The sequence below is a fragment of the Corythoichthys intestinalis genome, chromosome 13, assembly GCF_030265065.1.
Source record: "Corythoichthys intestinalis isolate RoL2023-P3 chromosome 13, ASM3026506v1, whole genome shotgun sequence".
NCBI classification, from domain to species: domain Eukaryota; kingdom Metazoa; phylum Chordata; class Actinopteri; order Syngnathiformes; family Syngnathidae; genus Corythoichthys; species Corythoichthys intestinalis.
This window is the reverse complement of record NC_080407.1, coordinates 44,550,008-44,577,414: the sequence shown is the minus strand read 5'-3', so window position 1 is coordinate 44,577,414 and position 27,407 is coordinate 44,550,008. Positions and strand designations below refer to the sequence as shown.

Here is a 27,407-nt window from a genome sequence, read left to right as displayed (position 1 = left end):
ATGAGTCGACTCGAGTCACGAGGCTGTGTCGACTCGAGTCGAGTCACGAGGTTGTGTCGACTCGAGTCGAGTCACGAGGTTGTGTCGGCTCGAGTCGAGTCACGAGGTTGTGTCGGCTCGAGTCGTGTCAATTCAAAGGTTGTCGAGTCGACTCGAGTTGAGTCACAGATTAGTCAAGGCCTTCACCATTGTTCCCCAGCCCACCAGGCCACCAAGTGTATCACTGGTAGGTGGGAACCAACCAATTCATGTCTGAGTCATCAAATTTGCAACTCGAGTCAGACTCCCTGGGATTTGAGTCCAATTGTCTGCCTAATGCTAGCTTAATGCTAATGCTAAAAAAGCACCGTTGCAGGGTTATCACTCAACAAACATGCAGCGGCGCATGTTCACGGACAACCAAGCAGTACTCATGGTCATACATATTCTTTATCCTTTGCGAAGAAAATATTAATACATGTCATGGTAGCTGCCTTACGGTAGTATTTGGGTTATTTAAAGCAATAAAACAATAATGCTGACTTACAATCCAATAGAGTGGATGTTTATCGGCGTCAATGGCACTCAAACATGATCACCAATTGAATCCACCCGGTCGTCACTCGTTTTACTCAAGGTAGAAACAAACTAAGACAGAAACGGGTGGGGCTGCTCCATTTCCAGCTTCCGGAAGCATATTCAAACCGAGATGAAAATGGCAGCCAAGCAACCCCCCACCCGTCCCCCGTGATAATTCCGGAGCCGTCAGCGGGTTGTTACGCGAGCGTCTTTGCATACTGCTGACGTTTCATTGCGGCTTCCAAATCCGAGAAAGGAGGGCAACGCGGTGCCGAACAATGACGGCCGGGAACTCGTCTTGTGTACTATAGCTCAACGCTGTAGCCTTTTTAAATAGGTCAACAATACAAGCGGCAAATACTGGCGTGCGTGTGCACAATTTCCTTCCCTTAATGGACGTACACTTGCGTGCACAGACCAGACGAGTGTCTTAAATAGTGCCGGGCCTTCATAAAACATGCATGACGCTAATGCTCGCCGTTACGCGCCCGGCCGCTCAAGCCTTTTGTGTCAAAGTCTGGCGGACACAAAAGTCGCCAGGCAGGGAAGAAGAAAAAAAAAAACACTGCCATGCGCTTTCCCGCTTTGGACTCCTCACAGGATCGCTCAGGGTTAGGAGATAATGAGCATCCTGCAATATTTAGATACTTCTGTAATCAGCCGTCCTCTTGCAGAGGATTTCTTCACCAGAGTAATTGTCATTACGCGCTCCTTGAATAAACTAATAAAGGAATCACAAAGAAGAAAAAGCACCCAAAAAAAGAACGAGAGGAGCAATCTGAGATAGCAGAATTCTGCCTTAGCAGCCATATTTCTGACCTTGACATTTGACCCTTTCGATTCATGTCATCTTACCTAACCTGTAAATGTGAGTTTAATAGACGAACCCGATATTATCGTAAAAATCCTTTTCAGACCTTTGACTCTGTACACAGGAATTCTTTTTGCATTACTGATTATGGAACACCCAATCATACATAGGTTTGACTCAAGGAGCAAGTGGTGACTAGTAAGAAAATACAACTAGCCTATCACACAGAATAACGCAAAGTAATTCACCAAGCACTGTGGAACTTCTCAGTTTCTCTTTGCGCTGTGTCTTGGTCGCACTAGCATTAGCGTTTGCACACAGCAAAGAGCACTGGAGATATGAGACAAGGAAATATGACAAAGCGTATGTAGCGTTTGGCTTTTAATACAGTGGGAGATGCAAAGACCAGCAGCTGACGCATGCTGGATAGTTTACGTACTACAACTAGGCTACTACAAAAACAGCATTCTATTTCACCTACAGTGTGTGTTGGGGTTTTTGTATTGTAAAAAAAAAAAAAAAAAAAATCAACCCTCAAATAAGTTGCACACAAATATCAAACAGAGCTTTGCACAACAGCAGCTCAACAGTAACAACTTATTATAATCTTTATTTTCGACCTTGAATTGAATTGTATAAAATGTTGCCGTTTTTGTAAAGAAAATCATCGCTAATTCGTTTTTGCGCCTCCTGTGTCAACAGTTAACTTTTCCATTCCAATAGCACTTTATTCAACGTGACCCGGTCGCAAGCAATGCGTCTGGTAGTGAACATGCTATTAAAGAAAAAAAAAAAAAAAAAAGAATCCAAAATATATATTTAGTGCCCAAAGTTGAATGCTTATTTTTTCCAATATGTTTTATTTATTTATATTTGGAAAAAACAAACATACAAAAAAATAATCTACCTACCAAAACACTACCAAACCCCCGAACACCAGGGGGTGCTGCAGCACCTTCATCACCCCACTTCCCCCGCCACTGTCGTCACCTTATTAATTATGACGACCCCCTCTTTTTCAAGACTCAAGTTTGAAAAAACTTTTTGAACACCAAATTTTTATACAGAAAATAATTACAGTACATCCGAAACAAATGGTTATAACAATATATTTGAGCGAAAAAGCATGTTATTTTGCCTCATTCAAATCTTAATACCTGAACATTTAAATATGTAAACTAAAGTGCAATCACATTCGTAAATGAATGGCTTCTGGTTTTTGAAATGTAAATAGTGTAAAATAATGATATCTGGCGCCATCTAGCGTCGTGAATGGGGAGAGTAGCTCAGATCTGTCATGACAGAACATCGCTTCAATGATATCTGGCGCCATCTTGCGTCGTGAATGGGTATAATGTCTAGACCGCGAATATAAGACAACCCCCTCTTTTTCAGTGTTATTTCAATGCAAAAAACACCGTCCTATATTCGGGCCAATACGGTTGTTGAATATTAATGGGGAGCGGCAGTAAGAGACATTGTGCGTGTGTATGCCTTGTATCATTATTTACACATTATACACACACACCTACCCTCTGTCAACACAGAAAGTTTACAGACAGGAAAAAAAAAACACTGTATTATCAAAACGTTTACAATGGCGGAAGGCTAATGGTAGAGAGAAAACTAGTTAGCCATCTTGGTATGCTAACTAGCCACATTATGTGACTCTTTAACAAGCTAATGTTATAGTATTTGGTAAGGTTGGTGCTGCTTCCCCACTTCCCATCCCTGAAGGCTGGTGGATGGGGGCGTGGTTGGCCCCCCGAATCTGAGGAGGGGGGGGGGATGACTTTGCTGGGCTTTACTGGCTCCACCGCCCGCCCTCCCCAGACTGGCTGGGTGGGTGCCGTGGCCCTGGGGTGGCGCGGCGTCTCCACTTGTTTGCGTGGCGGTCGCGTGTATGGTGGGGCTCGCCCACAGCTGAATGTGATTGGGTGTGCTTGGGTGGGGGGCCCCGGTGTGGGGATTGGTGATGGGGCGGCGCAGGATCAGTTGCCGACGTGCTTACACTCACAAGGAATTCACACAATTACTGGTTTCTGGATCACGGTGCTGATTTGTGTACACTCCACCCCTCCCAATCACTTATATTATAGACCCGCCTCTTCTTTCCCTGGTCAACAGCCCCCCCCCCCAACGATAGCACCAACATATTCATAGTTAGTGGAGAGTGGGAGGGTTGAGCGCAGCAGCTCCAAGCCACGGATTTCTCACTGCATTTTCGGGACGTAAAAAATAGCGAATACCATCCTACGGTATGATAGAAAATTTTAGTGGTTTTGAAACAGAGACGTGTTCATACCACGATAAATCTTGAAACCCGTAACTGGCACATCCCTAGTCAAGACAAATGACAAGTTAAATTTTTAGAGATGTCCCATGCCGATCGATCGGGTCCGATCACGTCATTTTCAAAGTATCGGAACCGGCAAAAAAATATCGGACATGCCTTTTTTTAATATATATATATATATATATTTTTTTATTGTTTTCTATTTGTATTTAACGTTACAGACATAATGTTACACTCATCCAGAGTCTTTAGTTTAGGCTTAAGGCAGGGTTATCAAATTTATCCCGTTAACGGCGGTAATTAAAAAAAAAAATTATCACGTTAAAATATTTAACGCAATTAACGCAATCGCGCTGCACAACCCACTCACGCATTGTCGTGTTCAATCTGTAATGGCGCCGATTTACCTATATATAGAGCTAAAAGGCACCGTGAAATGAGTAGAGTGAATTTTGGCAGCCTTTGGAGCTTTTTTTAATTGGCTAAAGCCTTACAATCCCTCTCCCTACCATTAGAAATATCGTGGGAAGCAATGTGGGGAAGAAAAATAGTAATTGATCTTTTTCTTAACACCCTATGTCATTTCCCAACGCGGAAAAGATATATCAATTGGTACCACTACGCACAGTCATGGTTGCACTTCCCATCATGCATATGGGCAGAACAGTTAAATGGCTACAGTATCATTTACTGAAAGCTCAACAAATACACTAGATCAGACATGTCTAAAGTCCGGCCCGGGGGCCAAATGCGGAACGTGGTCAAGTTTCACCCGGCCCCCAGCCTCTGTCATAAAATCAATAATGTCTGGTCCGCACACACTTAATAAATTGGTCAGCAGTACTGCTACCAGCATATGAAGTAGCTTACACACTAAATGCTGCTCCTCATTTACCCACTAAAAGGCAGCAGCACTCTAAGCAACATTACCCCGTGTTACCCTTTATTCCCCATTTCTAAAATGGCGCCAATCAACAAAAAAAAAAGTTGACTGTGACAGCCGACACTTAAAGGATAGGTGGAAATTGAACTACTACTTCTCTAAAATACGCAACAACTGTGTCTGCGTCATTTGCAAAGAGACCGTCGCTGTTTTTAAAGAGTTCAATGTGAGGTGATATTACCACACAAGACATGCTGACATGTATGACAAGATTACAGGGAAGATACGTAGCTAGAAATTGAAGCAACTTGAAGCTAGTTTAATTTTACAGCAGCAGTATTTCGCAAGAGCCCGAGAGTCGAAAGAGAACGCCACAAAGGCTAGTTGCGAGATTGGTGAAATAATTTAATGTAGGGTTGTCAAACGATTACAATTTTTAATCGAGCTAATCACAGCTTAAAAATAAATTAATCGTAATTAATCGCAATTCAAACCAGCTATAAAATATGCCATATTTTTTCTGTAAATTATTGTTGGAATGGAAAGATAAGACGGATATATACATTCTACATACTGTACATAAGTACTGTATTTGTTTATTATAGCAATAAATCAATAAGATGGCATTAACATTAACATTCTGTTAAAGCGATCCATGGATAGAAAGACTTGTAGTTCTTAAAAGATAAATTTTTAAAAAATATTTTCAATCAAAAAATAAACTAGTAGCTCGCCATTGTTGATGTCAATAATTACACAATGCTCATGGTGCTGAAACCCATAATATCAGTCGCACCCAAGTGCCAGCAGAGGGCGACAAAACACCAAAAAAACACAAGAAACAAGTGGACATGAAACTGTGCTTTCATTTTAATCTGTTTGAGCGGGGCATGTGCGTTAATTGCGTCAAATTAACGTGATTAATGAAAAAAATTAATTAGCGCCCGTTAACGCAATAATTTTGACAGCTCTAAATTAATTTAAGAAATAATAATAATAAAGCAAATGTGACACACAGAACGGCTTTCTATAATTTGCTTAAATATATTGTTCTACGTAAAGGACGTCAGCCAAGGTCGGCCCTCCACATTTTTACCACACCAAATTTGGCCCCCTTCGCAAAAAGTTTGGACACCCCTGCACTAGATGACAATATTTAGTCACAATTTACAAAGTCACATTTATCCTTTAAGAATTACAAGTCTTTCTATCCGTGGATCCCCCTCACAGAAAGAATGTTAATAATGTAAATGCCATCTTGAGGATTTATTGTCATAATAAACAAATACAGTACAGAGCGCTCTTGTTTTCATTATGAATACATGTGAGAAATTAGTTCAGTTGAGACAACCCCACCCATCCAAATAAACAAATAAATAAAAAATGCAAATAAGAGTTTGTCATGTCGGCGCCGAGACATGATTGTGTTTTTAATGAGGGCCTGCAGTCAAGTTTATGTGCAGTGAAGCAAAAGTCTGGCTTGGATTCAGACAATTGCCGTCCATTTTCTCTCGCTAGCATCACTGCGGCGGCTATAGAAGGCAAAACAGGTGTAACAATTGGGCTCTTTCCCTCCCACTGACATCTTTTTCCTCTTTTGCTTCGAGTGAATGCGAATGAACGCTAAGACTGGAGGTTGTCATTCCTTTGAATACCTAATTGTGCCAGGACCGCGCATATGTTGCTGACTTTAGGCCAACAGAAAAAGCGGGGCATTCGTACTTGTTTTCTCATTCGGGCGGAATACAAAAAAACACACATTCTGTAGGTTTGACACTCCGACCGCGCCGCCTCATGCATTCATTCATGTAGCCGCCAAACATATCTCACAGCGGTTGAGGGGCGCCTGCTGCATAATAACTCCCGGGAAGAGTTTCACCAGCTGCGCGTTGGTTTCACGCGTCGCCACAACGAGCAGACGATTTCATTTGCGTCTGCTCTCGTGATTGTGAAACACACCGTGTTTTGTCTGATTGGAAAAAGGCAGATGAAGCGCGCCTGCAGAAAACAGGAAAAATTGTATGGAGTGCGTATATCCACTTCTGGTTTATAATGGACAGTAAAAACTGTCAACCGGACAAACTATTTGCATACATTTTTCAATCTATTTCTGATTGATTGACAAAATTTACACACTCTTTGCCATTTTGACCTTTAGAGACCGGAATCACCAAAAAATGTGAACACATTGTTTCCCCCCACCCACTTGCTAATGTTAGTCCACGTTCTTCTGTTTGTCTGTTATGTATGCGCGGCGGCCGGGCCCGCCAGCTGCTTAACCTATGACATTTGAGATTCTTGTCCAAATAAACAAGAAGTTCTGGGCTAGAGAAACAGCATTTTTTCTAGCGCTCGCCTGGCGTTAGATTTTTCAATTCCGACCGTGTACTGAAAACTGATCTGGAAATCCGGGAATTTTACACTAGATTAGGGATGCCATGCACCATCTTCTTTAGGGGATGAGTTCTTGATAGGGGTGAATTCAGGAGTTGTGAAAATGTACATGTTTGGCGAAGGTATATGCTCAAATCCTTATATCTGTTTATTTGTAAAAGTATGTACTGGATGAAACTACAGTTAATCACAAAAGTGAGTACACCCCTCGCATTTCTGCAGATATTTTCATGGGACAACACTGACAAAATGACACTTTGACACAATGAAGAGTAATCTGTGTGAAGCTGATATAATAGTTTATTTTCTCCTCAAAATAACTCAAAATATAGCCATTAATATCTAAACCCCGGGCAACAAAAGTGAGTTCACCCCTTAGAAACTACATCCCTAAATGTCCAAATTGAGTACTGCTTGTCATTTTCCCTCCAAAATGTCATGTGACTCGTTACAGGCGTGCCGTCGGCATTGAAGAGTTGGGGGGTCAGCCTGTTAGTGCTCAGACCATACGCCGCACTCTACATCAAATTGGTGTGCATGGCTGTCACCCCAGGAGGAAGCCTCTTCTGAAAACGGTCCGTCTCATCAGACCGTAGGACATAGTTCCAGTTATCCATGTGCTTAGTTGACATGTTTTCAGCAAACTGTTTGTGGGCTTTCTTGAATACTGTCTTCAGAAGAGGCTTCCAATTTGATGAGTGCAGCGTATGGTCTGAGCACTAACAGGCTGACCCCCCACCTCTTCAATCTCTGCAGCAATGCTGACAGCACTCCTGTAACGAGTCACATGACATTTTGGAGGGAAAATGACAAGCAGTACTCCATTTGGACATTTGGGGATGTAGTTTCTAAGGGGTGTACTCACTTTTGTTGCCAGGGGTTTAGATATTAATGGCTATATTTTAAGTTATTTTGAGGGGAAAATAAATGAACTCCTGTATAGAAGCTGCACACAGACTAGTTTTCATTGTGTCAAAGTGTCATTTTGTCAGTGTTGTCCCATGAAGATATATACTTAAATATCTGCGGAAATGCGAGGGGTGTACTCGCTTTTGTGATACACTCTATGTGAGACTTGTACATTGCACTAAATCAGTGCTTCTCAATTCTTTTCTCTTACACCAACAGGAAGACGTAAATGTTTCGCGCCCCCAACTCTCTGCCGACACTGTACATAGTAGCATTTGTCTTTATTATTATTATTATTATTAAGTACACCTTTGCATAAAATTGTCCTTTTTAATATTAAAGTTAATCGATTAATTTGCCAAATTTGATTTGAAAAAAAGCTTCGAATTTTGCTGCTTCGAGTGTTGAGTTAAAGTGGTGTTGTAATGGTTTGTTTTGAAAGTGTTTGCATTTAGTTTTATTTGTTTGGATACACTGCCCTCTAGTGGAAACAGTGAATATGACATAACTCATTTCATATGGCTGAATCCAGCTGCACTCTGTTAAGACCAACATGTTTATTTTTTTGTTAATGCATTCGTTATTGAGTTTATAAGTATATTTAGCAGTTTTTTGTAGGAATATGTGTTTGAACCATTTGTTAAGAGCATTGTAAAAGGGAAAAAAAAAAAACATTTTATAGCATTTAAGCTAGCGGACTTTTGCTATCGAAGTTTGACATTTGTTGTTTTGTTGAATATGGAATAACTCATTTTACATGGCTGAATCCAACTGTTCCCTGTTAAGACCAACATAAACTGAGTTTTTGTTTGAGCTAATATTTTTAATGTATTTGTAATAGGTATATTTAGCCGGTTTTTTGAGGGAATATGTGTTTGAACCATTTGTTAAGAGCACTGTTTAAAACAAACAAACAAACAAACAAAAAAAGTTAGCATTTTATAGCATTTAAGCTAGCGGACTTTTGCTATAAGTTAGCCAATTGTCGGTTTGTTGTACTTAGTGCATTATTTTTTTTATACCATTTGAGGCTCAACTCAGGTATTTGAATTTTTTGTTTCTTATCCGATTACTCGATTATTCGAACTATTAACGAGTACTAAAATAATCGATAGCTGCAGCCCTATGAAAAATATATAGATCAACTTACAATAGAGTATAACTTTATTGTTTGTGACAGAAAAGACTGAGAGCTAATCAATTTGCCTGAATAAAAATAAATAAATAAATAAATAAATAAAAGTCACATCCAAACTGTAGAAATACACTCAAGGTACATTTTTTTGACCATTTGATACTGAAAAATAAAATTGAATGAGATCAGTAAATAATACATTAAAATTGATTAGCAACATTAAAACAACCCTCGGTAACTGTTCAACCTTTATGAAATACTTTCATAACATTTGTGATGATATGTCGAATGACACCTCTTTTTATATTTGGAGGGGGTTCATCGGTACTATTAACTCTGAGGAGGGTGGCAGGAACCGTGCCACACACACAAAAAAAATACAAATGTGCTGACTGCTTTACGGCATACGTTACATTCGGCATTCATTATAAAGACGGAAGTCGATGTGAACGCTTTTGCGTGAATTCTGTAGAGGGCAGAGCAACAAACGAGACAAAAAGTTTTGTTTGAGGAGGGAAAAAAGGGGAGGCTACCAGGATATACTGAATAAACATTGGCTGAACTCGTCAGTGCTGACGTGTTCGGGTGTTGCACGGGGGCTGGGGGTAGTATGCCCAACAGGTTGCGAACCGTCAAATGCTATTGTTTAGCCACAGCTGGATTCATTACCTTATTATCAGTCATTCTTCACACAGCCGCTGGAAACAGATAATCCATCTGCAGGCAACCATGAGATGATTGATGATTTCATTGATGATTTTACAACACTGTGTGGTTGTGTGCTGGTCCTCATAGGAAACGCAGTTTTCCTTAAGGCAAATCATTACCGCTTTTGTCCACCGGTGTCGCTAAAATCGACCAAAACTGACAAGTGTTGCTTTAATAGAAGTCTGTTAAAATTAGTTAAAATATACTGGAAGCAGTGGCAGATAATGTTGTTTTTTTGCTAGTAGGTTTACAATGAAAACAAGGGAATTTAGTTATAAGAAGGTGTTTTTATGTAGTGTAAATAACTCACATCGCGTCTTAGGCCCATTCAAACTGTGATTAAATAATGCTACATAGAGTTGCGAAAATACTGTTTTTATACTTCTGAGTCGCATATTTTCCTTTGGCATCAGCATTAAGGGTGCATGACAGAGAAAACCGGACCTTTGGATGTGCCGCAAGGGTATGATTTGAATACCTGCCTGCTCCAGCCGAGCCGTGATCAATCACTTCTCTGTCAGCCGCCACTCCCCACCGGCGTCTTATCCGACCCTCCCTCCTCCCCGTCCCCGTCTTACTCTCCATTCATTAATTAATTTCTCCCCTCTATATATCGGCCCTGGCCTCCCCGCTGTTCCATCTGCTTTTGGAGCCTCTGTTCTGCCATGTTACTCATTCGCTCAGCGGCTGTCTCGTCGCCGACGGGTCCCTCGCTCCGCGTTATCTCGCCGGGTCCTCTTGTTCTGCCTATCTCGCTCGCTGTCGCCTCGCCTGAGGGGGATATCACCAAAAGAAATAGGGAGGAGCGACTGATGGATCGGAGGCACGTGGTGTAAAATGGAAAAAAAGAAAATGGAGGCTGCCGACATGTTGCGGATTTAATCAAACCATTGAGAATCTGCGAGCACATTGTGAAACGGGCTAACAGAACTAGCAAAATTATAACGCCTTACAGTAGATGAATTCTCTACGCCTGATTGGAAACTGATTGAGCACAACTATATGCGCTATATGCTTTACGCTGACCCCTGGTGGTCAAGGTGCAACCGCAAGTGACACCACTGTAATATCCATTGCACTCAAATGAAACGTGAATTCCTGACATGACAATGAATAATAGCCGTACTTTCTATCCTGATTGGCCGTTTTGCATTCTGCTGTTTTAATTTGCGCACACGTGAGCCGTGACCTTTGGGAAGGGGACGGATTAAAATACGGGTGCCTTCTGCCTTCCCACCGCATCCCTCCACCACGTTTGGGGAAATCAACCCTAAGACCGGCGCGATTGCCGCTCCCGCTTTTCAAATATGAATGGTTTTAATTAAACACACTTTCTTTGCCATCTGGCCCCGCTATCAGGCCCGCCTCGTTAACACAGACGCGCACTCACGACGTGCGCGTTATTAACTGGAAATTGGGAGCGAGCTCACACTGCAAAACCAAACATCGAGATTAGACAATAGCTGTTTGGCGCCGCGATGGAAAGAGAAATGTATTTTCAACTTGATACCAATACCCGTTCTTGTCCAGCAAAATACGCGTTATCTCCTCCGGCTGCAGGTGCGAAAGAAAGCACACGGACGAGCTATTGCTCTTTTTAGAGGCAGCAATATATTTGCAGTCTTCATCCGTCTCACCAGTCGGCGTGAATGAACTCTCCGCGTTGCCCGTGCTAGTAAAAGCGTCTCCTATCTGCAAGTGATCATCCTTAAGGTACCGTCTCGGCTTGCAGGAGTGTTTTAACGATTTTCTGGCTACCGGCAACTCTCTCGCCTGTAAAGTTGTCAGAAACATACAAATGGGAAACTGCCTTCTAGGGGAACGGTAAATTTGAACCAAACAAGCTAGGCTAAACACTGGGAAACCCGTGGGTTTTGGTGCTCCCTAATGTTGCCCTAATGGTGTCCCTTTTTGGGACGTATAAACTGTCGACTCCTATGGTCACATTAACATCTCTTTACTTGCAAATTCAGCCATTACTTGAGGAGGGGGCTGGGGGAACCCTGCCCGAGTCGGGCTACTTTCTCTTTACTTGCAAATTCAGCCATTACCTGAGGAGGGGGATAGGGAAGCCCTGCCTGAACCAGGCTACTTTCAGACACTGTGAACACTGTGTTGTGAGAGTTATTTCCTACTTGACACTAAACTGCTAAGGATATTTTAATAATAGTATTTTAATCATTCTAATTCATTCAAATGTACAGTGGAGCAAACAACTATTTAGTCAACCACCAATTGTGCAAGTTCTCCTACTTGAAAAGATTAGAGAGGCCTGTAGTTGTCAACATGGGTAAACCTCAACCATGAGAGACAATGTGGTAAAACAAAATCACATTGTTGGATTTTTAAAGAATTTATTTCCAAATTAGAGTGGAAAATATGTATTTGGTCACCTACAAACTAACTTCTAACGAAGTCTAACGAGGCTCCACTCGTTACCTATATTAATTATTAGTATAAAAGACACCTGTCCACAAGCTCAGTCAGTCATACTCCAAACTACACTATGGCCAAGACCAAACAGCTGTCGAAGGACACCAGAGACAAAATTGTAGAGCTGCACCAGGCTGGGAAGACTGAATCTGCAATAGGTAAAACGCTTGGTGTAAAGAAATCCACTGTGGGAGCAATTATTAGAAAATTGAATACATATAAGACCACTGATAATCTCCCTCGATCTGGGGCTCCATGCAAGATCTCACCCCGTGGCGTTAAAATGATAACAAGAACGGTGAGCAAAAATCCCAGAACCACACGGGGGGGCCTAGTGAATGACCTACAGAGAGCTGGGAGCACAGTAACAAAGGCTACTATCAGTAACACAATGCGCCGCCAGGGACTCAAATCCTGCACTGCCAGACGTGTCCCCCTGCTGAAGCCAGTACACCTCCAGGCCCGTCTGCAGTTGGCTAGACAGCATTTGGATGATCCAGAAGAGGATTGGGAGAATGTGTTATGGTCAGATGAAACCAAAAAAGAACTTTTTGGTAGAAACACAGGTTCTCGTGTTTGGAGGAGAAAGCATACTGACTTGCATCCGAAGAACACCATACCCACTGTGAAGCATGAGGGTGGAAACGTCATGCTTTGGGGGTGTTTTTCTGCAAAGAGACCAGGACGACTGATCTGTGTAAAGGAAAGAATGAATGGGGCCATGTATCGAGAGATTTTAAGTGATAATCTCCTTCCATCCGCAAGGGCATTGAAGATGAGACGTGGCTGGGTCTTTCAGCATGATAATGGTCCCTTATAATGTTATAATCGTGTTTCAGATGTACTGTAATTATTTTCTGTAGAAAAATTAATTCGTGTTCAAAACGTCTTTTTTTTCCCTAACTTGAGTCTTGAAAAACAGGGGGTCGTCTTATAATCAGGGCCGTCTTATATTCGGCCAATACGGTAAATAAAAAATCAACACCACTAATTGTATGTTATTTCATTGTTCATTGTGTGTCTTCATTTGTAATGTTTGTTTTTCAGTTTTGCTAAACGCACAAGTGTGTCAACTATCATGACATACACATTGAAATTGGTTAATTTGCATAAAACATTTAATTAACGCAAACTAAAAATAAATGCACAACTGTCTTCGCTTTAACAGTTTTTATTAGAATCAATCACAGCTTTGAGAGCCTACTGTAGGTTGATAAAGTGCTGTATAAAAACAAGTCCCTTTTGCTTTCCCCCCTTTCCCTCCTAAACCAACACAGTACAGAAACAAAAACAACATCCAGTAGTGTCTTCCTCACGTGCCCCATGCAGTGCATCAGTAATGTCCCCATTTACAAAACAAAGGAATTTCTTCGCACCTTTGCCTGGCTGTTAGCACTTACACTCTGTCCCACAGTGGGACAGTCTTGGGGGTGATCCCAGGATGTCCCAAAAAGGGATACCCATGAGTCTCCGAATGTAAAAGGCAGCATGAATTGAACTGAAGCATCATTACCTGGTCTTTCCTTTGGAAACATCAGGTATATGTTATAGGTTTTTTTTTGAATGGGAATCTTTCGGCGCGCCGCGCAGCCTGAACCGCTTGACCGATCGGCACCGTCCAAGTATCGACGCGTCCGGAATTTTCGCGCGACGTAGGCTTTTTTTCAAACGGCCCCGAAAAATTTTCCGTTCACCCGTAAACGGCAATTTTCTGGATAAAAAAGCAATTTTCAAAATGTATCTAGTCCTACAATTTTTTACCAAATTACATAATTTAGGTATCAAAAATTCCAGGACGGTGAGGGGCATAAGAGTTGTATACAGAATTTGAAAAAAAATTACGGTTCCCCGGAAATTTGCCAAAAACCTGACCATTCATTTTTAAGGGGGAAAAAAAGAAGTTTCAAAATGTTACTAGTCCGTCAATTTTTGACGAAAACACACAAGATGGGCATCAAAAATTCCGGGATGGCGAGGGGCATAAAAGTGACACGAAAAATGTTTTGATAAAATGTACGGTTTCCCGGCAATTTGCGAAAAACTTGCCCATTCATTTTTAATGGGAAACAAAGAAAAGTTTCAAAATGTATCTAGTCCTTCAATTTTTGACCAAATCACACAATTTGGGCATCAAAAATTCCGTGAGGGTGAGGGGCATAAAAGTTGTATACAGAATTTTGAAAAAAATTACCGTCCCCCGGAAATTGGCCAAAAACTCTCCCATTCATTTCTAATGAGAACATTTCCCATTCACTTACAATGGGATTTCTAATTGAAGTTACATTGCATTGATCCCATTGACGGCCATGCATGTCGAATCTATTGATGCCAATGTACTTGGATTCAATTGACTGTATGGATGTCGATGCCATTGACGGCCATGGACGTCCAAATTTTTCCCCATTCATTTTTAATGGGGGGAAAAAAACAAAATTTCCCCAATTCAACAGAAAATGACCAGATATCAATGGGACGTGTCCCCCCAAACTTCCCCACTTCCATTGACGCTTATGGATGGTGCTGCCATTGACGGCCATGGACGTCCAAATTTCCCATTCATTTCTCATGGCATTTATTTTGTTTATTGCCACTGACTGGCATGTTTGTCCATTCTATTGATGCCAATGTACTTGGAGGCCATTGACAGCCATGGTCGTCCAAATTTTCCATTCATTTCTAATGGCATTTAATTTGTTTAATGCCATTGACAGGCATGTTTGTCCATTGTATTGATAGCCCTGGGCGGGGCTACGATCTGTATAGCCACACAGGAAAGACCAGGTGTAATTTCTCCAGAAATTGCAGTTTCTAATTCGCGAGTGACACTGGGTCTCCTGAACGTCAAGTCAAGTACTGGTGAGTCCCAAGTTGTAAAATTTAGGTGCCGTTTACATGGTGACTCTCCGAGAATACGAAAAATTTCTAATTTGCATTTGCGTCTCCATTCGAACAATGTTGCAATTCCGCATGAAAACGATGTAGTATTCATGCCAGGCCCTAGGGGGCAGTGCAGATTTACAGGGCGACAGAGAATGATGCACTTTGACCCCATCAAGCTCCCTCAGCCCGGAAAAAAAATAGCCCACTCGAAGCGATGGCATTTTTCTTTTGTTCAAAAAGGCACAAAAATGGAAACATTCAACATATTTCATTTACAAATATTATTAAAACAGAAAATAAAAGCCGACATTCCGCCCCATATTTGCTGTTTTTAATGTTTTGTAGCACCGCTGCGCACGCCCAATGTGACGTGTACGAGTGCTGACGTTATCGGCGCGGTCTCGCGCCGCGGGAGCCTTTGATGTGCATGCCGAGGAAGCCCCCTCAATCCCCCGCAATCGGATTCTTTCACTTTGGAGGCAGGATTCAGATTTTTTTTTTGTCTATGCCGATACCATATGCACGTGAAGCGAGTCCGCTACTCAGTCATTGCGTCTTTGTGTCGCAGAGTCGCCATGTAAACTGCCCCTTACACCCTGTCCCACAGTGGGACAGTCTTGGGGGTGATCCCAGGATGTCCCAAAAAGGGACACCCACGAGTGTCCGAGTGTAAAAGGCAGCATGAATTGCACTGAGGCATCATTCCCGAGTGATACTGAGTCTCCTGAACGTCAAGTCAAGTACTAGTGAGTCCAAAGTTGTAAAATTTAGTCTCTTTTGAGTCCAGTCTGGTATGTTCTGATTCTGAGGTTGGACATCTTGCACTCAGCATGTTAATTATGTGGAGATGAAGTCAAAGAGGTTGGGAAAAGCCACCGCCATCCCTTGGAGAAACGCGGTGATCAATAGAAGGGCACAAGGTGTGCGGTCGGAAGAATTGAATTGGCTGTTCGACTCGGAACTCTCCCCGTTTATGAATATCTGATGGAGTTGTGGGGGTGAGCTCATGAATAAGTGAAGGGGCCCAGCTGTGCACGGTGATCAACAAGGCGGCAACATTCCAGATGCCGTACACTGACTCATATCCTCTTCCGAACGCACCCCGTTTTTAAGATCTGCTGTCAACTGTGGAATTTTTTTCGACACTCCCCAGCCCAACCTGAAGGCGGGACGTGTCTGTGTGGGGTCTGAAGCCAAACGTGGGTGGAAGGGAGAGTTCAATACCGGACAATGAGTGGGAAGATAGAAAACATGGGACGCGGTTATCTTTGGCATAGGAATGAGCATCGGATAAGCTAATCAGTAGTTAGCCCTGCCCCCGCAGTGTTGAACAGTAAGCCAATATTAGCCCTAACCTTTGATAATAGCATTTATTTTGCACTTATGTGATTCATTGACGCCCTCTTAAGGAGCGTCCACGCATAAGTGATTGAGCAAAGGTCTTCCTCAAGGACGCTTAAGTGACATTTTAAGGGCTTGGATCGCAGCGCCTGGAACAAATACATCCAGCCTGATTTATGGCAGTAAAAAGTATTGGCCTAACTCAAGCTAGCACATTTACTTACACGCTGACTCCAAGGCTGTAGTTTTCACGCAGCAGGTCTATCCCACGTTTAGAAAAATATTAGCTCTTTCATGCGGCCCTCCAGGCAAACACACAGCAACTGCCAACACAGCTTCCTACCAATTCAAGTAGGGTATTAGCCCCCCGCGGTTGCTCCACCCTTCACTATTTTCAAGACAAGGCGAGAGATGTAGTTCTTTGGGAATCATCCAAAGCTGAAATGCTGCTCTGTGGTAGAAAATGAATGGATGGATGAATGGATGGTTCACGACTGGGCAAAGTTGTGTTTTGTATGCATGTCAACACAACGTCCTTAACCCTGTCCTGATTCAAGAAGTTCTAATCTGGGTTTTAAGCAACCTAGACAACCGTTTTGTAATATGTTCTACCTGCCATCCTGCTAGAACGTTCTGGGAAGTATGTGCATGTATGTGTTCCCTCTATCTTATCTTAATCGCCTTTTCAGTGTTTGCCCCTACCATTTTCCATGTGCTCTGCCTCACCGACACTGCCATCCGGCGTGGTCCTCTCGTAGCTGTCCTCGGGCAGAGGCAGGGCGCCCAGTCTGGGCCCCGACGAACTCTTGCTGCTGGGCGTCTCAGACTCGTCCAGGCCGCTGTCGTAGCAGCTCTGCAGCGATCCCTGGTGGGGGTCCTGGGGCTGGCTCACCACCGAGAAGGTCACTCGGCGAAACGGCTACAAGAGAAACCAAATGGCCTGGGGTCACTATAAAAGGGACGCTTAGAGGGATTTCTGTCCTCGGGTTTTTAGAGAAGGGAGTTCAGGGAAGAAACAAAGCTTTTCTGAAGATTCCAAAGGGGGCATACAGTCAAGCTAACGCTAGCCAATACACAGTTGGGCAAATAAGTATTTAGTCAACCACTAATTGTGCAAGTTCTCCCACTTGAAAATATTACAGAGGCCTGTAATTGTCAACGTGAGTAAACCTTAACCATGAGACAGAATGTGGGGAAAAAAAAGACAATCACATTGTTTGATTTTTAAATAATTTATTTGCAAATCATGGTGGAAAATAAGTATTTTGTCAATACCAAAAGTTAATCTTAATACTTTGTTATGTATCCTTTGTTGGCAGTAACGGAGGCCAAACGTTTTCTGTAACTCTTCACAAGCTTTTCACACATTGTTGCTGGTGTTTTGGCCCATTCCTTCATGCAGATCTCCTCTAGACGAGTGATGTTTTGAAGCTGTCGTTGGGCAACACAGACTTTCAACTCCCTCCGCAGATTTTCTATGGGGTTGAGATCTTGAGACTGGCTAGGCCACTCCAGGACCTTGAAATGCATCTTACGAAGCCACTCCTTTGTTGCGCTGGCTGGATGTTTGGGATCATTGTCATGCTGAAAGACCCAGCCAAGTCTCATCTTCATTGCCCCTGCTGATTGAAGGAGATTTTCACTCAAAATCTCTCGATACATGGCCCCATTCATTCTTTCCTTTCCACAGATCAGTCGTCCTGGTCCCTTTGCAGAAAAACAGCCCCAAAGCATGATGTTTCCACCCCCATGCTTCACAGTGGGTATGGTGTTCTTCGGATGCAATTCAGTATTCTTTCTCCTCCAAACACGAGAACATGTGTTTCTACTAAAATTTTGGTTTCATCTGACCATAACACATTCTCCCAGTCCTCTTCTGGATCATCCAAATGCTCTCTAGTGAACCGCAGACGGGCCTGGACGTGTACTGGCTTCAGTAAGGGGACACGTCTGGCAGTGCAGGATTTGAGTCCCTGGCGGCGCATTGTGTGACTGATAGTTGCCTTTGTTACTGTGGTTCCAGCTCTCTGTAGGTAATTCACTAGGTCCCCCCGTGTGGTTCTGGGATTTTTGCTCACCGTTCTTATCATTGTGACACCACGGGGTGAGATCTTGTATGGAGCCCCAGATCGAGAGAGATTATAAGTGGTCTTGTATGTCTTCCATTTTCTAATAATTGCTCCCACAGTTGATTTCTTTACACCTAGCGTTTCACCTATTGCAGATTCAGTCTTCCCAGCCTGGTGCAGGTCTACAATTTTGTCTCTGGTGTCCTTCGACAGCTCTTTGGTCTTGGCCATAGTGGAGTTTGGAGTGCGACTGACTGAGATTGTGGACAGGTGTCTTTTATACCGATAATGAGTTAAAAACAGGTGCCATTAATACAGGTAACGAGTGAAGCGTCGTTAGACCTCTTTGACTGCCGAAATCTTGCTTGTTTGTAGGTGACCAAATACTTATTTTCCACTCTAATTTGGAAATAAATTCTTTAAAAATCAAACTGTGATTTTCTGTTTTTTTTTTTTCTTCCACATTCTGTCTCTCATGGTTGAGGTTTACCCATATTGACAATTACAGGCCTCTCTAATCTTTTCAAGTAGGAGAACTTGCACAATTGGTGCTTGACTAAATACTTATTTGCACCACTGTACAGCGATTTCACTTACTCGACAGATTTAGCCCCAGTAAAGGACGAAATATTCTCCCGCAGTAGTTTCCGACAACTTTCATTACTTTTAACACCCACAAATACATCGATAGGACTCGGCGGACCAGACCTGTAAACACGGCTGCCCCTCAGCCTGGCTGCTAGCCCGCAGGGAAAAGAATGTTTTTCACTTATTTATTGAAGAAGGACGGTGAGTGAACAAGGGCCCCGCGAGTCTTGCGGCAGTTTGTGCAGAGGTAAAGATAAGAGCATTCCCATCCGGCGGAGTCTTTGCCAGAGGAGCCGCCGTCGATAGGTGTTGCTTGATCGAAGGCGTTATTGAGCAGTGTCAGTGAGTTAAGCAGTAAGAGCATTTCATCAAAGTAGAAGCGCCCCCTCCTCTGTCTTAGTCACTCTACCACGCCGCCTCTGTAACTCTCAATCCCTGTCGGAGTGTCTCACAGAGGCTAACTGCAGAAAAGGGAGATGGTGAAAGATAATAGGTTTCCGCGCAGACTTTGCCATTGTAATAATAAGTAATTAGATGGGGCTTTGCAAGGCAAAGGCCCAGATAGTAATGGCGTTTCTTCAGCGCGCTGCACAGCCAAAACTGTTTGACCGACCGTCGCTGTTCGAATATTGGAACGACCGGAATTTTTGTGCGACGCATGGAATTTTTCGAATGACCACCCAAAAAATTTCCGTTCTCTTGTAAACGTCAAAATGTATCTAGTCCTTCAATTTCTAACCAAATCGCATACCGTAATTCTTACCGTAATATAATAGCTATAATAATACCGTAATACCGTACATTTCGTTATTTACATCTGTAGTGCTGCAATGCATGCTAGGGGCATGATTATGACATGACACTATCAAGGGCATTAATGACCTTATGAATCATGTCGAGCTCGGATCTCAGAACCTCCAGTCAAAAGTGAGATAATTTGCTGGAGGACACAAAATTACATCCGCCATAACTATTCATTAATGCTCATGACAGTGTCATGTCATAAATATGATTGTCTTATGACAGTCTTATGGTGCCACTGTCAAAGTGTTACAGAATACCGGAGCTAGCAATTAATGAAACAACTGGAAGAGTAACTGAAGACACAATTAGCACGGAACATGAATTTTGATTGTTATATACATCTGTAGCACTGTAATGCATGCTAGGAGGCATGTTGGATGGCAACAGTGTTGAAAGCAGGTGGCAGCCGATGTTGACTGTCTCCCCCAAGGGAGCAGTGATGGCCAAATGAAGCTTCTTGAAGCAATGAAGCTTGAAGCTTAATGGTGGTTCATTTGGTCTTATGACAGTTTCATGACACCACTCTCAAAGTTTTACCGGTTAATATCTTTTTGTGTATATATCCCATAATACAGTGAGGACAGGTGTGGCGTATAGTCCAATGCATCTTATTGTTGATTTATTTAGGTTAATAGGTAACACTTTATTTGACAGCGGTGTCATAAGACTGCCATATGACTGTCATAACTCCAGAGCTAGCAATTAATTAAACAATTGGATGAGTAACTGAAGAAATAATTAGCACGGAATGCAAATTTTGATTGTTAATTATATCTGTAGCGCTGCAATGCATGCTAGAAGGCATGTTGGACGATACCAGTGTTGACAGCAGGTGGCAGCAGAGGTTGACTGTCTTCCCCCTAAGGAGCAGTGATGGCCAAATAAAGCTTCTTGAAGCAATGAAGCTTTGCAGTCAATTGGTTCAAAGCTTCATGGGGGTTCATTTGGTCTTATGACAGTCTTATGATGCCGCTGTCAAATAAAATGTTACTGGTTAATATTTTTTGGTGTAAATATCCCATAATACAGTGAGAACAGCTGCGGCTGAAAGTCCAGTGCATCTTATTTGTTGATTTATTTGGGTTAATAGGTAACACTTTATCTGACAGCGGTGTCATAAGACTGCCATAAGACCGTCATAACTCCAGAGCTATCGATTTGTGAAACAATTGGATGAGTAACTGAAGAAATAATTAGCACGGAACACGGATTTTGATTGTTAATTATATCTGTAGTGCTACAATGCATGCTAGGAGGCATGTTGGACGACACCAGTGTTGACAGCAGGTGGCAGCAGAGGTTGACAGTCTCCCCCAAGGGAGCAATGATGGCCAAATGAAGCTTCTTGAAGCAATGAAGCTTTTGAACCAATTTACTGCAAAGCTTCATTGCTTCAAGAAGCTTCATTTGGAAGCAAATGAAAATTCTTGAAGCAATGAAGCTTTGAACCAATTGACTGCAAAGCATCATTGCTTCAAGAAGCTTCATTTCAATTGGTTCAAAGCTTCATGGGGGTTCGTTTGGTCTTATGACAGTCTTATGATGCCGCTGTGAAATAAAGTGTTACCAAATACCATAACAAGCAATTAATGAAACAACTGGAGTTGTAGCTCAAGAAATATTTAGCACAGAACATGAATTTTGGTATTTACATCTGTAGAGCTGCAATGCATGCTAGGAGGCATGTTGGATGACACCAGTGTTGACAGCAGGTGGCAGCAGAGGTTGACAGTCTCCCCCGAGGAAGCAATGATGGCCAAATGAAGCTTCATGAAGCAATGAAGCTTTGCAGGAAGCTTCAATTCAATTGGTTCAAAGCTTCATGGGGGTTCATTTGGTCTTATGACTGTCTTATGATGCTGTCAAATAAAAGTGTTATCGGTTAACATATTTTGATGTAAATATCCCATAATACAGTGAGGACAGCTGCGGCTTATAGTCCAGTACGACTTACTAATGAACAAATGCCGTTTTTGTGTCACATTTGGTGGGTGGCGGCTTATAGTCAGTCTGACATTTACGGTAATTTACACATCAAAATTCCAGGACGGTAAGGGGCATAAAAGTTGCATATAAAATTTGCCAAAAATTATCCCATTCATTTGTAATGGGATTCCATTGACAGACATCTACATCCAAATTTCCCATTCATTTCCAATGGCAGGAAAACATACTGTAGGTCCTCGTGATTTTGGACTATTTACCATGACAACCATTTCAGGGCACCCAAGTAAGTTGATGCAATTAACGGACATGTACGTCTAAATTTCTCGTTCATTTCCAATGGCAGAAAAACCTGTGTGGTTGTAATTTTTGACCAAAAACTTCCCATTACAGCCCATTGACATTCAACTGGCGCCCAAGTAAGTCAATGCCATTGACAGCCTTGCAACAGGACGTGTCCCTGAAATGTCTCCAAATCAACAGGAGGAGACCTGATAGATCTGTATCGACCGCAACAAAGCCCCATCGTAATTTCTCCAGAAATTGCAGTTTCTAGTTAAGTAAAAGTATTTGTGGGAAGGGCGTAGGTTTGATCTGAATATTAGTAGGGACGATATAACAGCATAACCTGCATGTACACTTTTTGCTGGGGACGGGACATTAATGAGACCAAAAATATTTGGTGAATGAGGGTCAGGGCTACATTTCTCACCAATATGAACCTAATTAATTGATAGGCTAAATGATTAATGTAAAATAAATCTGTATTGACCTATACTAACTTTCACACTGCAAATTTATAACGTCTTACTCAATTATTATTTTTTTTTAATCTAGTCAAATAATTTTCTCCATCTTTTTTTGAGTGTGAAAGACTAGTTAACAGATTAATGCGTCAGATTCTTCCACTTAAAGTAAATATTACTATTTGTTCGTATTGAGCCCATACATCTCAAAGTTGGTCATCTTTACCCTAAATCAAGAAAAAGAATGAAATAAAATAATGTTTTGAACAATATTCTTGATTTAAGAACATTTCTGACAAACAAGTTTTTCTTTTAAGATTAAAAATACGAACCTTTTTGCCTAAAATAAGTCTGTTAAGCTTATTTTCAGCTTGCTGTTTTTCGTATTTCAAGAAATCTCAGTGAGTAAAATCGACTTGAAGCACGCTAGCAGTAGCAAAATTAGTGGATTGTTCCCCACCTCCACAACATTGGCGTCTTTTTACATTACTTACAGTGGCTGCTGCTCGCGGGAAAGACAACTTTTTAAGTGTTGAAGGCTCGTTAACAGATTAATGCGTCATTCTTTCACTTCAAGTAAATATTACTAATTGTTCGTATTGAGCCCATACATCTAAAAGTTGCTCATCTTTCACCTAAATCAAGAAAAAAAAAATCTTTCAAATAATTTTTTCAACAATATTCTTGAATTAAGAACATTTCTGACAAGTTTTTCTTTTAAGATTAAAAATACGAACCTTTTTGCCTAAAATAAGTCTGTTAAGCTTATTTTCAGCTTGCTGTTTTTCGTATTTCAAGAAATCTTAGTGAGTAAAATCGACTTGAAGCACTCTAGCAGTAGCAAAATTAGTGGATTGTTCCCCACCTCCACAACATTGGCGTCTTTTTACATTACTTACAGTGGCTGCTGCTCGCGGGAAAGACAACTTTTTAAGTGTTGAAGGCTCGTTAACAGATTAATGCTTCATTCTTTCACTTCAAGTAAATATTACTATTTGTTCGTGTTGAGCCCATACATCTAAAAGTTGGTCATCTTTCACCTAAATCAAGAAAAAAAAATCTTTCAAATAATGTTTTCAACAATATTCTTGAATTAAGAACATTTCTGACAAATTTTTCTTTTAAGATTAAATATACAAACCTTTTTGCTTAAAAAAGGTCTGTTAAGCTTATTTTCAGCTTGCTGTTTTTCTTATTTTAACAAATCTCAGTGAGTAAAATCGACTTGAAGCACTGTAGCAGTAGCAAAATCAGTGGAGTGGTCCCCACCTCCTCAACATTGACGTCCTTTTACGTCACTACAGTGGCTGCTGCCGGAAAAAAAATTCTAGTTTTTTAAAACGAATATCCCTCGTCTTTGAAGGGGGCGGGGGAGGCAGCATGTTGTATTCCTGTCCGGCTGCGAATGGGTGTGTGTGTGTGGGAGGGGTGATGTTTCAATTCATCAGCCACTCAAATGTGTGTTCAGGGGAAAAATGGACTGGGACATTCAACAAGTGAAAAGGGGTCAGTGTAAGTCAGTACTTCTCAAATAGTGGGGCGCGCCCCCCTGCGGGGGCGCAGAGCGATGCCAGGGGGGGCGCATGTGACCTCGGGGAACATGCATTTTTTGTTTTTTTGCCGTACTGGAATAAAGTGTACTTGCACATCCACTCAGTAGGTGGTAGTGGCGCTCTCATTTTCAGAGTGCGCGCAGTATTTTTGAACTAAGGAAGAGCACTCAGCACACACAGAAAACAGATATGAAGAGCAGTGTGCCACCGCCGTTTTCGAAAGCCGTTTTCCGACCGGACTCACTCACGCAGCGACCCACTGTCTTGTCCGGTTCTCACGTCGCCGCCCGAGAAGTGCCATTTTCGGCTTGGGATCGGCACGACGACCGCCCTCACCTACGGTTCTACCTCGGCCGCCGAGAATGCGCTTTTTCGTGCTGTTTGCCTTTTAGCTTTGACTTTTAATGTAGTGGGTGATGAGGAAAGACCACTGTTTACTGTGTCTAAAAATAATTATAGCGGACAGCCAGAAGCCAAGTCAAATAAGACGCCACTTAAAGACATTAGACCCCAATCTCATTGATAAGCCGCTTGATTGTTTTTCAGTGAAAACGTGCCGAATATTGCCAACAATTGTCCTGCTTTGTCAGTGTTATATCAGTAATCCACTGAGCATTGTTAGCATGCTCATTGAAAAATAACTCCACACCATTGCAAAGGAGGTAAATACTGTGAGCCGCAAAAATAAAAGCTGTCCTGTCCAAGGACACTTTTTTTTTCTTTTATTCAGTTTTGTTTTTTCGGTCAAATTTTTTGGCATATTGTCCTCATGAGTGAATGTTTCTAATCAATTTTAATTTGTTATTATTTACTGATTTTATTACATTTTATTTTTCTGTATGGTCAAAAATGTACCTTGAGTGTATTTTTTACAGTTTGGATGTGACTTTTTTTTAAATTCAGGCAAATTGATGCACGTCAAGTCTTCTCTGTTACAAACAAAACAATGTTAATAAAGTTATACTTTATTATAAGTTGATCTATGTTACTTTTTCTCTTTATTAGAAAAAAAAAGGAAACAATGTTAGGCAGATGCGTATTTATAATAGTAATTTTATAGACAAATGATACTATTTACAGTGGCGGCAGAGAGTTTGGGGGGGCGCGAAAAATTTACGTCTTCCTTGGGGGGGCGTGACAGAAAATAATTGAAAAGCACTGGTGTAAGTGAACATACTGAAAGTATTGTAATTTATTTAATAATAGTAGGATCAATTTTACCTTACAACATATAGGAAGACAATCTAAATGACCTATATAACTGATGTCATAATATAAAACAAATAAGGTTGCTTAAAAGTTGGTGGGGATAATTTTAGCATCCTGAAAAGTTGGTAGTGTTACATCCCTACCGTCCCTATGCAAACCTACGCCCTTCAATTTTGGGGGTGCTTTGCAATGTCCTTCCCTGTCCAAAAGAATTGACTACACATCAACGGCAGCCAAGGAGCAAGAAAATGACTCGAAGCGACTTTGCCTGAATTTCCCCACGAAGCACTCCTGCTTAAAAACCGCCGTGCATTTATGTAGTTACTTCCACCTAGTTCGCTTTCTCTGGCTGACTGCCTCACGCGGCAATCCTGGCAATAAATCATGTTTCCGTGTAATTACAATCAACACTCAACAAATGAATCGGTATAAATATTCATGCAGATCTCACTCGGATAGCCAAACATTTGTTGTGTAATTAAAACCGCGGACCCAGAAGGAAAACGGCTCCGTGTTTGTAACCACACTCGAGTCCATGTTAAGATGTTAAATGTTAGTTTTGTCGGTTTGTTTACGCGCCCAAACACTTTTTGTGAGAGGTGTTGCTCGCGAATGTGTCAAGCGGTGTGCAGCACTGTCCCTGGGAAAAGGGTTTTCTCAGTGACACAAATGCAATAAATGTTGCTTAATGAATTGGAAACAGAGAGGTAGAATTCGTTTGTGGAAATGAAGCTGGGGGAAATATTTGATTCACCTGAATTTCCTTTTACGCCTTGAGCAGTGAGGTAGTGCGAGAAAGCTAATTTGTGTGCAGAGCGGTTACGGAGGTGACGCCAGGATTGCCGCGGGCTTTGGATCAGAATCTGCAGTAAGCACCATCTGCACCGTGACCTTTGCTCTGTTGCTTTTTCAAACTTTTCAGTCGCCGAACACATGAAACGACTCGTTAGGGTCAGTGTTCAGTGTGTCGTTACGAAAATATTTCGTTGACGAACTGTTTTTTTATGATGACGACCAGCTAAAAACGTGGCTTGGGAGACTAAAACGTAACAAGACCAATGACAGTTTTCATCTGACGAGACGAAAATGCGATAAGAATGTCAGCTTCCATCATATCACTGGAGTTACGGATGTGTCTCAAGCTAGGTTGCGCTCCATTCTTCTTGTTTGGAAACATGGTAAGATTGGTATTCTTATCTGTGCAAGAGAGAATATGCAATGGTGCTTTAGCCTTTAAAGGTTTGTGTTGAGTGATCATCACACGCTAAATGTAAATCCTAGCGTTAGCGTAGCATTGGCTTTAGCATTAGCATCAAAAGGGTGAAAGTCCTCTTAAAACACTGGTCAATAAGTCTAGAGGATGTTAAACACTTGGACATCTTTTTTTTTTATATACATACAGTGGTATGAAAAAGTATCTGAATCTTTTGGAATTTCGAACATTTCTTCATTAAATCATCAAATGTGATCTGATCTTTGTCAAGATCACACAGATGAAAAAACAGTGTCTGCTTTAACTAAAAGCACCCAAACATTTATAGGTTTTCATATTTTAATGAGGATAGTATGCAAACAATGACAGAAGTGGGAATCATAAATAATTTAATCATTACATTTAATATTTTGTGACCATCCCTTTGGCAGCAATAACTTCAACCAGATGCTTCCTGTAGCTGCAGATCAGTCTGGCACATGGATTAGTACTAATCTTGGCCCATTCCTCTCTACAAAACTGCTGTACTTGAGTCAGATTCCTGGGATGTATGGCATGAATCGCTGTTTTTAGGTCATGCCACAGCATCTCAATGGGGTTCAAGTCTGGACTCCAGAACATGTATTTTGTTCTTCTGAAACCATTCTTAAGTTGATTTCTGTGTTTTGGGTCATTGTCTTGTTGTAGCATCCATCCACTTTATAGCTTCAACTGTCTGACAGACAGCCTCAGGTTTTTCTACAAAACATCCTGATAAACTTTTGAATTCATTCTTCCATTAATGATCGCAAGTTGTCCAGGCCCTGAGGTAGCAAAACAGCCCCAAATCATGATGCTCCCTCCACCATGCTTCACGGTGTTGATTTTGGTGAGCTGTTCCATTTTTCCTGTACACATGACATTGGTTGTGACTCCCAAACAATTTAACTTTGG

General features: G+C 41.7%; 1 protein-coding gene across 6 annotated transcripts in view; it reads right to left on the bottom strand.

Moving 5' to 3' along the window:
* pcdh7b (protocadherin 7b) overlaps positions 1 to 27,407 on the bottom strand; it is a 210,258-nt gene that overhangs the window by 75,802 nt on the left and 107,049 nt on the right. For 2 of the 6 annotated variants that reach the window (XM_057854961.1, XM_057854964.1), the window contains exon 2: positions 17,075 to 17,267. The exons of 2 other annotated variants lie outside the window; for them this stretch is intronic. In XM_057854961.1, coding sequence (XP_057710944.1) covers positions 17,075 to 17,267 — 193 coding nt within the window. Of the gene's footprint in view, positions 1 to 17,050; positions 17,268 to 27,407 lie in introns of all 6 variants that reach the window. 2 more of the 6 variants (XM_057854960.1, XM_057854963.1) reach the window with 1 other exon arrangement.